Source organism: Halichoeres trimaculatus, unplaced genomic scaffold, assembly GCF_033239565.1.
Source record: "Halichoeres trimaculatus isolate MK-OKI-2021-1 unplaced genomic scaffold, fHalTri1.1 fHalTri1_scaffold_6, whole genome shotgun sequence".
Classification (NCBI taxonomy): Eukaryota; Metazoa; Chordata; class Actinopteri; order Labriformes; family Labridae; genus Halichoeres; species Halichoeres trimaculatus.
The window spans coordinates 35,826,821-35,838,306 of NW_027437184.1; the positions used below are offsets into that span (position 1 = coordinate 35,826,821).

Here is an 11,486-nt window from a genome sequence, read left to right on the forward strand (position 1 = left end):
TAATTTTATGACTTTAGTATCATTCTAATGCAACTTTTGCTAATTTAATTTGTGTTATTCTAGTTTGTGATATGCCTTGGCTCATATTAACGAGTTATTAATGCAACAAGTTACCTGTCTTTGAAAATGGTGATAAAAATTTGATCCCAAAAATAAACGCCAGCTGTCTGAAGTAACAAGACGGCAGAGATGGACTGGTGTTTTGGCTCAAAAAGTGACCCTTATGGGTGACGACTTTCAGCAGGATGCTTCTAAACAGTTTTAGATCATCATTAAATGCTTAACTGATGAGAATATTTTACTTTTTTTTAAACCAAAGCTAAACTAAGACTCATTCCCAAGGACTTCTTCTGTGTTTGAGCAGCTGTTGTAAAGGGGATATCCACTGACACGTTGAGCTGAAGGTTTACAAGGAGTGAATATTGGCAAGAACTTGACAATACGCTTTGCATCAGGATATGATTATATCTTGATATCACAACTTTAACTATTTGATTAAATCAACTTTTTTATTTGATTTTATTTGAAATAATGAAAGTCAGACGCACTGTTTCACATCAACACAACTTGAAACATAAAGTGCATCAAGTTAATCTACTGTGACATTAAACTAGTTTTGCAAAAAAATTATTGGGTGAAGATATGGTCAGACGGTGAAACTGCTACATGTTACTTGGTGTAACCAATGATACTCAAAAAAAATGTTCAATTCTGTGCGAAACATGACTGTGATTATTGTTTTATCAGTGTACTACACTGTAAAAAAATAAACTTAAAATGATTTTAAAGCAACTGACTCAAGAAAAGAGAGAAAACATTGATGTTTACAGCATCAAAACCCACATCACAATGTACTTTGAGATTTAAATTTATGATACAGTTTATGGGAAATATACAGCAGAGTAGCTCTTTAGCACCATCTACTGCATTGGAGGTGCAGAAGACATATTGCACTCCCAATTTGGCTAAAATTAGAATTTTTATTTTAACGAAAACATCAATATTAAGAGTTGATTGATATTTTATCACAGGTAAAAATTTTGAGATATATTGATTACTGTATCTTTATTTTTTCACATCTCTCCAGTTTACAGAGTCGTTCTTTAAACTGGAACAACCGGAGCTGACACAGACACATTCACACCTTCAAGCTCAAAGAAGACCATTGATTAGGAAGTACTAAACCAAGTCCATCACAGCTATGGGACATTTTATTGTGGACGGAGGGAGGGGGAAACAAAAACACTATGGCTGCTCCACCAATCAGAGATGTTCAGCTGGTAGGCCCTGCCCCTGAAAGTTCCTAGACCCCTATAATGTACTACCCCTCAAGCAGGGCTGTTCTCAGGGGTAAATTTAGTACCCCAGAACTACATTTAGACTATAATTCCTGCAGTCAAAAATCACATAGCCACCAGAAAAGTCTTTGGTTCCCATGAAAAGTTCCAGCAGTTGAAAAGTACCTTAACCTAATAGTTGGGTGCAGCCAGCATAACCTGTAAATCTATTTGTTTTAACCCTCAGTGTTTAGATCACAGAATAAAGAAAAATGTAGGGAGTAGGTTTATATCAATATACAGAACTTTTCTTTTTCATGTTTAATCTCCACTGTGAGCTGTGTCATTAGAAACATCAGAGCATGTGCTTGTCACAGGTTTATAAAGAGAGAATAGAAAGTCTCCTACCCCTGTGAGGACTCATCTTTGGACTTGGACTTTTTCAGCTTCTTGGGGTTATTAGGTCCCGTTTGAGAAACTGTCCAGCTGTCATCGCTCCAGTTTGCATCGTGATCTGAGGCCCGGAAAGCTCCTCTTTTACCTGTGGACACAAGCAGAGCTCAGACAATCAGGGACAGATCAGCGCTAAGTCTCTCTGTGGTCTTCTGTGGATCTGAGAGATACCTCGGTCGATGTTGGCTCTCAGTGACGTCAGCATCCCCTCAGAAACCAGAGTTTTATAAAGGGCCCCTTTGCAGCTCCGCTCAGACTTCCTGGAGCCACGGTTCTCTGTGCTGGACTCACAGGTCCCCTCACTGGACCTCTCCTTCCCCTTGTCCTCCTCTTTGAGTTTAGCAGGTGAGAGGCTGTCGGGGGAGTGGGGGCTCTCTGCCATGCTGGCCTGGAACTCTGTGCTTCCAATGCTGGTCTCCTCTGCCTCAGCCTTGGTGCTGATGTCAGTCACTGCCTCCTTCGGCTCCGCCTCAGAGGAGCTGAGCTGCCAGCAGCGCCCCTGGTCCTCCTCCACCTCCTCTTTGTCTTTGATGGAGGTCTTGACTTTGGGTTTGCTCTTCTTTCTCGGAACACCAGAGTTCCCTCCGTTCGGACTGCTCTGGATCTTCTTCTTGGGCTTCTCCTCACTCTCCTTCCAGGCTCCTTTAGCCACGGCCTCAATGGTGCTGAAGACAGAGTCCACGGGTGCTCCCGCATGCTCACACTTCTTCATGTACTTGTTTGCTGAGCAGGGAAACTCCTCCTCCTCGTTTGACTTGAGCGCCTGTTTTTTCTTGCTCTTGTTTTTGACACGTGCGTTTTGGCTGCTGGGTTGTGGGGTGACGTCATCAGTGGAGGTAGAAGAGGAGAGCAGAGGTGAGGGGGCTGGAGTGTGTGAGGGAGGAGGACAGTCCTCTGTGTCTCCTGCTGCCAGCGTCTCCTCCTTGATCTCTGCTTTGACAGCAGGTTGCTGCAGGGAGGCTGAGGAGGAGCTGTTCTCAGGTTCACACACCACCACGTCTATCTTTCCAGCTTCTGACGCCAAACACATCTGGCCACAAACAGCAGGGAGAGATCCATGAACAACAGCAGGGAACACTCCAAACAATGTAAAACTAAAACTTGGACATTGAGCAGGCTGAGGAACTCTGGGCCTCAGTCACCAACAGTCCTTTAAAACAGTGTTTCCCAATCCTGGTCCTGGGGACCCCTGCCCTGCATGTTTTAGATGTTACCCCACTCCAGCACACCTGATTCAAATGAATGGCTCGTTATTAGGCTCCAGCAGAGCTTGATGACGAGCTGATCATTTGAATCAGGTGTGTTGGAGTCAGGAACATAAAAAAACATGTAAGGCAGGGGTCCCCAGGACCAGGATTGGGAAACACTGCTTTAGGACACTGACAATCTTAAAGAAGTTTCTGGTATTCACTGAAGATGTCAGGCAATTGCAATCAGCTAATAACAAAAAACACTGAGGAGCACTGTAACACACACCTTAGAGCAGATATATCAGTACAAAGTTATTCAACTAATTCAAGTGCCTTTAAATTAAATAGTCAACCCAGATGTTTTATTTTATTTGAGCTTCAGCATGGCAAAAAGAGCTTCTGCTTTATTCAGCTTCATATCAGCTCAGCTGTTTTTCAGAGGACACTTAAATCCAAAATATTGGCTGACATTTGTGCTGAATTTGAAACTGAATTTGAACTATTGTATTGAAAAGTCTAATCTGAAATTGAATCTAATATTTTCGAGTTGGATTTATTTGCTTTGAAATAGTTTTTGACCTTCTTAAAAACTCTCGTTCTATTCTTGTTTTATTCCTTAAAGATGCTGTGAGGAGGATCTGTTTTTTTTAATACTTTTTATTATGTTGATCTAAACAACCTTGGCATTAAAGCTGACGAGTACAATTATACTTTCCTGTAAAATACAAGTATTGGGGTACATACGCAAACGAGAGTTCACCAAACAAAAAAGATTTTTGTACAAGTTACACACCAGTTCAACTTCCTAATTAAGGTAAATCCTCAGCAAAAACAAAACTAAACAGATAAACAAAGAAACAAAAGACTGGACAAAATAAAAAATCCGAAAAAAAAAGTAACAAAAGATAAAACAAACAGAACAGTACTGGCAATATGCATCTTCTTTTTAATATTTCAAGATATTTTTTTCCCTCTATTTCAACACATGTTTTTCAAGTATTATTATAATTGCATTAGTTCATTTATCTTCTTCCATCGCAACTCGAATACATCACTGAGATTTCTTATACTATGTGTAATTCTTTCCATGTTATATATTTCTTTTATTGATTCAATCCATTTGCTTATTTGTGGTGTGTTTGGTTTTAACCAGTTTTTCGTTATCTGTTTGATTGCTGTTATTCTCAAGATTCTGTACAGATATTTGTCAGATTTGAATGAGAGGACCTTTGGGGGGGTTCCCAAGAGTAGGTTTTGGAGGCCTAAGGAAATGTCGTATCTAAATATCTTTCCCATTTCCTCTTTAACTGCGGACCAATATTCTTCCAGAATCGGACATGAGTATAGGATATGAGTGTGGTTGGCCTTTCTTTCACCACAGTTGCGCCAGCATCCTGGTGTGATATTATTGATGAATTTTGATTGAATAATAGGAGTTATCAAGTATTTGATCTGAAGTTTCCAGGAGAATTCTCTCCAAAATTGAGAATTTTTAAAACAGGAGGATCTGTTTTAATTGGACTGCCTCACCACCTCCTGACCCGGGTCTCACGCAAACTGTCGTGAAGATGTAACTTCTAACCAGACCTGTGTTTGTTTTGGAACTAATTTTCTTTGTTCAAGTCAACTTTTCACCGGGTACACGCGATGAGGTATGGTATTTATCAGTACAGTTATATAGCGCTTCATTCAGTTTTCTCTTGACGTGGTCGTTTGTGTGTAACAAGACTTCGGTACACAACTTCCCTGCACCCAGGGGGTAGCATAATTTCTGTCATTGAGTAATGTTTGTAATGGTGACTCTGAATTGAAATAGGTTTTTATAATTGAATCTGAACTTTGTGAAATGAAATTGAAATTTGTATTTTTGAATCTAAGGAATACAGAGAGTTGAATTTTCAAGTAAGTCAAAAACAATTGCAAATTAATTCAATTTCAAAGCATTAAATTCAATTTCAAATCATATCTTTCAAATTCAGTATGATAATCAAATTCAGTTTCTAGCGGCACAAATCTCAGCCCATATCAAACCTTGAAACAAACCAACATCTTCAAACAAGCCCAGAGCAGACAGCAGCCCTATCTGACATCTGAAGTGCTCCACTGAGCACAGGTGGTTTTGCATTTGTTAGGTGGTTCTGACAGCAGTATAATATCTTGCGGTGTTCCACAAGAGAGTAGCTTGGGGCCACTTTTATTTTCTTCATTGATTACCTTAATTACCTTATGCTGTTAAGAACACAGATGCAGATTTATATTCTGATGATTCCACTTTATTCTGTGCATCACTGACATCAGTGGAGCTGAAAATGAATCTCCACACTGAGTTGCTCTTTGTTATTGAATGGGTTAGAGCAAATAAATTAGTACTGAGTGTTAACAAAAGTAATTGTACTGTATTAGGTGGTAGGAACATTCTTGCCAGTGCTACGGTGCTCGACTTACTTATAGTCAGGTTAGCCAAATGAAGCTTCTTGGTGTTTGAACTCATAACATACTGTCAGGGTTTGTTGCTGTAACTGTTGCTATCTCAAGGAACTGTTCTGGATTCGTTCCACCTTTTGTTGTGAAAGATGTTGTGAGGTCTCTTGTTCTGTCACATATAGAGTTCTGTCAGCTTATCTGGTCCAGTGCTGCTGAAATACATTTAAAAAACCCTCCTGTGATAATGCTACTTAAGGATTTGCAATTTAGTTGTGTATTTTATTTTTTCACTTAATTATTCTATAGTGCATATTTGTTGTTTATGGATACTGAATGGTTTTAAAAAGTGATCTTGTCTACTTTTGTTTTGTTGTGGGAACCCCATGGAGACCAGCAGCCACTTTGAGGAAGCGAATAAGGAACCAAATAAAGAATAATGAATAAATTCTCAATGCCGTGCTAACCTGCTGATACTTCCTGACATGTTGTAGATAATTTACGAACTAATCTTTTGTTCTGGACATCAGTTGACCTGGTTTACTTGTGAAGTTTACTGTTACTACTGTAAATTGCTGTTTCTTCAACACTGCTCTTCATTCATTGACACCAATAAAAATCGACAAAGACATCAAACTGCAGCTGAAGCTGAAGTCGTCTTACCTGATGACTTGACTGGTCAAGTTTTGGGGGTGTCAGAATTGACAATCAGTAAAACTGTTTTGGAGTAAAGATAGCTCTGATCGTTGTGGTTATCAGGGTTAAAATGATCTTACCTCAGCGAGCTGGAAGAGGGCAGACTGTCTGCAGGATTTCCCTTCAGGTGCTGCAGACGAAGACGTCTGTGAACACAGAGCAGAGCCCCACAAACAGATGATTTACTTTCTACTGCAGACTTTACCATGACTATTAAAGCATTAAACTCAGGGTCTGTATCATTCAGCTCAGCCAGACTCAGGAAAGCACTGAAACTGGAAAACCAACAAATCCTTGTTTTAGATGGAGCCGTGGTCACACATGATTGCATTAGGGATGTCCCGATATTACATTTTCACTTCTGATACGATACCGATGCTGCAGCATTGAGTATTGGCCGATACCGATATTAATTCGATACGATATCAGCATTAAACATACATACTTTTATTACTTATTTTGTAGTATGTCTGTCATGTTAGAAAAGGCTTGATTAAGTGATATTATTCAAACAAAAAACAGTAGTCAGCAACAGTAGGTATGAGGAAAAACTGACCCATTTATTATTAACCAATGGGTAACAGAAATTTTAACATTAAAGATAAAAAATACTAGTAACTGAATAAAATAAAGAATAAATTAGAAAACCCAGAAAATAACTTAAATAAATCAAATAAAAACAGCAGGAGCGGAGTCTGGAATGGACTGCTTATATCAGACTGCTTATATCGGAGATTTTAGATGCATTCCGATACTATACCGATATTTGTTTTTTTGCTGATATCGGACCGATATCCGATATTAATATCGGACTGGGACACCTCTAGATTGCATCATTGTTTTTATCATTGTTAAAGGTTATAAATACTGAAGCTACATGAACAAAGTATTTAGTTTAAGATCTGTGAAGTTCAGTCCTACCTCTGCCAGAGGAGAAAGAGCGGGCTGGACCCTGTTCTCAGTGACGTCAGGAGCTCTGTTGGGGATCGCCCCGGACATCATCTACAAGTTAAAGAGAAACAAAACACACGAAAACTCACTTTTTGCATTAAAAACAACAAAACAGAACCTAATCAGACTTCAAAATATAACTTTCAAACCATTATCACTTCAAGCAGCACTCCATTTATTGACACATAAACAAAAATAGCGCTGTTTGTAAAGACATGTTATCCTGTCGTCTCAATGAAAGAGAAGAAGAATAATGACTCTAAATAAAGGCAGAAATAGACAAAAAAAAGTAACCAGAGAAAGCTGATAATTAAATATGAGTAATTTATAAACAAATAAGACAATTAATTATCTTTAAAATGGAGATATGAAAAAAAAAATTGACATGTTGTGTAGTCAAAAAGACGATTAACACCAAATAGTCAAACAGGCTTGGAGGAAAAGGCAACTTCACAAACAACAAGTCCACAGAGAGAGGAATAAAGAGAACACACCTCTTCCTCATCCCCTGGGTAAGAGTTCCCTTCACTGCCTGGGTCAGGTAAACTAGGCTTAGTGCTGGAAGGGATCTGAAAACAACAAAACTGGGATCAGAGGGCAGTAAAAAATATGTATGCTGATTTTAAGATGCAGAGGTTTTTCTCTAACAGTCAGAAATGAGACTCTGAGGCCCCCTGCTGGACGGATGAGGCATAACAAGGAAGCTGGGAGTGACGGTGACCCACCTCTCTGTTTGTGAGGGCATGTTCACCAGCTAACAGCAGCATGCTCAGGCCTCCCATCTTTGTAGGATCTGACAGAGACAGACGTGTTAGAGAATATAATCCTCCTCCTGTCACACTGATGCTGAGAAACAGAGGTGTAACCCCAACACACACACACACACACACACACACACACACACACACACACACACACACACACACACACACACACACACACACACACACACACACACACCTGCCATGGCAAAGTTTAACTGTGGCATGTTGTCTGCTTTGGGCACTTTCTTGGCAGTGGTAGAGTCCTTGGCTGAGGTGGAAGAGAAGGACCAGACTTTTTTGCGGGGGCTGCTGATGGGCTGACAGGAGGGGCTCTTGACTGGTTTGCTGGTGGTGGGACACCACTTATAGCCAGGGTTCGCTTTCATGAAGGCATCTTTGTACTGCAGCCAGACAGAAACAGGGTTAAAAACCAAAAACTGACACCATTGGCAACAAAAACTGATAGTTAGCTGAGGCCACAATCATACAGATCCATGACGCTCAAGGTAAGGTAGACAGACAAGAGAGATTATGTATTTATTTAACCTGGGCGATCATGGCTCACTGTGAATGAAAACTCAGACTTCATTATGTCACAAAATTCGATTTTTCTATTAAACCAGTTAAAGGGTTTTTGCATGCAAATTTGCATGAAGTCCTGCGTCACTGCGGTGTGATAGAGAGGAGATCAGCCTGTGGCTCTGGTGAGGTCTCACTGAAGTTCTGGTTCATTTGATAGCAACCTCAGCTTGTCTGTGTTACTTGGTTTTGATGTCTCTCATCTTCCTCTTGATAAAACCTCATATAGATTCTCTCTACCAGGGCCACTGAACCAGCTTCAGGTTCTTTTGGCGCTGGGGGCAGGAGCCAAGTCCTGCTGGAAGATAAAATCAGCTTCTCCATGAAGCTCGTCAGCAGAAGGAAGTATGAGGTACTCCAAGGCTGTATTCAGACCAGAAAAGTCCTTTGGTCCACTTGTTTGGTCCGAACCATAAGCGGACTCTATTTTTTTCGTTTGGTGTGGTTCAAATTTTGGAACAGCAAAGACGAATGCACGCAGCAAGGAGACGCTATGCTCTGCGTGTCCTGACCCACAACATGCCAGCAACAGCGTGGCTAAACAGAAGACGGAGGATCAGGTATGAACCAAAGACGGTTAGGTTACGGTGGCTTTATAGGCCCAAAAGGCGCATGTATCCTGTAGTAAGTTCGGATGGACCTTGGTTTGTATTCAGACCTGCACCGGAGAACCACGAACCGCACCAGAGTTCGTTTGGAAGCGGACCGAGACCACCTCAAAAAGTGGGTCTTGGTCCGGTTGTTTGGTCCGCACCAGGGTTCGTTTGTGTCTATTCACACCTGCATGAAAAGTCCGCACCAGCGTGGGAAACGAACCCTGGTCTGTTGTGGACCAAACAGTCCAGGTCTGAATACGCCCTATGGTTTCCTGGACCAACAGCAGCAGAAAACATGGGCCCCAAAACCATTAGGGGTGGGAGAAAAAAAATCAACATACGATGTATTGGGATTTTTTGTTTGACAATATCAAAATCAGGATTCTTCGTCAAAGTATTAATGATTTTTTCAAATTCAAAGTCTTCATTCCAGAATCACAATTTAAATCGAATCGGAACCCCAAAATATTGTCACAGAATTGAATCTGGAGAAAAGCATATCATTCCAGCCCTGCAAACCATCACAGACTGTGGAAACTTTACTCTGGACTTCAAGCAGCTTGGATCCTGAGCCTCTCCACTCTTCCTCCAAACTCTGGGTCATGGTTCACAAGCGTAATAAAAAAGACGTTCATCTAAAAAAAGAGGACTTTAGACCACTGAGCAAAAGTCCAGTCCTTTTCGTCTTAAGTCCAGGTCAGACTCCCCTGACGTGGCCTCTGGTTCAGGAGTGGTTTGAGGGATGAAACAGCTGTAATGTAACTCTTTGATCCATCTGTGAGTGGTGGCCTGACTCAGTCCACTCCTTGTGAAGTTCCTGAATGAGTTTTTCTTGAAAATCCTCTCCAGGAAGAAGTTCTCCTTGTTTCTTCTTGTTGGAGACTAAGCAAACCTTTGCAGGTGTTTTCATTTAATCAGCTGATTAGAGTGTGACTCCATTAGTTTCTTATGTTCAACTCTTTCACTTTATTTTAATCTATGAGACAGTGAATTTGTGTTTTCATTAACTGTGAGCCATCATTATCACTGAATAAAGAAATAAATGCTGAATATTTGCCCCGTGTGAACTGAACCTAGTATCATCAGGACTGAGAGAGAGAGATGGGATGGGACTGAACTGAAAGGCTGTTATTAGCTGAGTGACATGACTGTGTACATGTTATTAATGATCCAGCTCAAAGGAAACAGCACTACGTACAGAAAGCACCAAATGCAGAAATCAATACGTGTTAATGTGAGATCCTCTTAAACATATAAAACCTTCTGTTTGGGCCTTGGCAGAGTCTCAAACATGCAGATGAGCTGAGAAAAGATGAAGACACTGACTGAATAAGGGTGAATGTTGCAGAGTATCCCACAGTTTGGCAGACTATAGTCAGCAGAAATATATAACAAGGTGCAGACAGAAAAACTCTCACACTCTCTATGGTCAAATAACGCTGACCCTGTTTACTACAGACCTGGCACGCATGACACAACTTAATGTACTCTGACTAATTCTCTTGAAAACAAATAGAAATAGCACAGAGTGGATCCTCAGTGTGGATCCCTGAAAGCTTAATGTGGTGCTGGACTGAGTCCAGAGTTTAGCTTCAACCAAAGGAGCTTCTGGTATCTTCAGTGGTTTAGAGATAAAGTGGCAATCAAACCAGTCAGAGCTGTCATGAGTCTGGTTTTTTATCAGTTAATGCACTCTGATAACATCAAACATGTTCAATTTTTTCAGTAAGATTTACATCCCTTCAGGATTCTCTGAATGGCGCCAGAAAGGAAATATTGAAATCTTTTTTTTAGTATAAGTTGTCTCATTAACCTTTTTGTGAAAATGTGCAACAGGTATGAATAAATACATTAATTTGCCACTTTGCATCATGGAAAAAGTTGTCTTGAACAAAAAAAAGTAAATTTAAACTGAAGATCTGCTCTTCATTTGTTTTACACATTGGCTAGAGCTGTATCTTTATGACAGTGGGTGATGGTGCTCATGGGAAACAGAGTCTTTATCATAGAAAAACACAAACAATTTCAGTCCAAGGTGTCAATGAGATCAACACCAAAGGGACAGTCCTCATAGGGCCTCTAATATCTTGAAATAAGACATTTTTCTGGACTTGTCAGATTACTGTGGTTTGGATTGAGTCTTATAAGATTTTCTTACAAGAAATACAACAGAAACACTTGGATTTAGGTTTTTGTAGTGTAGACAAGTTTAGCTTTCTGACTGCAAAGTAATATGCTGAAATATGGTTGAGAAAGAGCTCACTAACTGTTTGAGTTAGAGACAGACCAATATGGTTTTTTCAGGGCAGATGCTGATTACCAGTCGTCAGGGAAGCCGATAACCAATATTTGGGGCCAATATTCATTTGCAGTGAAAGTGAAAATACAGACATCAAATTTGGGACATTACGAACTCCAACACTTAACTTTGTTTTAACGCCCGGTTAAAACAAAGGTAAGTGTTTAAACTAGCCTTGTTAAGGCTCAGCAACTGCCTAATAAAGTTAAATAAAAACTTTAAAAAATAAAGAGCTCCCTAAAGTTTTCTACAGTAAGTCA

At 40.2% G+C, this 11,486-nt stretch overlaps 1 protein-coding gene across 7 annotated transcripts in view; it reads right to left on the reverse strand.

Moving 5' to 3' along the window:
• Positions 1-11,486, reverse strand: part of bbx (BBX high mobility group box domain containing) — a 36,298-nt gene that overhangs the window by 9,428 nt on the left and 15,384 nt on the right. For all 7 annotated transcript variants that reach the window (XM_074671921.1, XM_074671920.1, XM_074671919.1 and 4 more), the window contains 7 exons: positions 7,949-8,153; positions 7,714-7,781; positions 7,483-7,557; positions 6,959-7,039; positions 6,118-6,183; positions 1,902-2,760; positions 1,686-1,818 (listed from right to left, as the gene is read on the reverse strand). In XM_074671921.1, the coding sequence (XP_074528022.1) occupies positions 1,686-1,818; positions 1,902-2,760; positions 6,118-6,183; positions 6,959-7,039; positions 7,483-7,557; positions 7,714-7,781; positions 7,949-8,153 (1,487 nt within the window). The remainder of the gene's footprint in view (positions 1-1,685; positions 1,819-1,901; positions 2,761-6,117; positions 6,184-6,958; positions 7,040-7,482; positions 7,558-7,713; positions 7,782-7,948; positions 8,154-11,486) is intronic.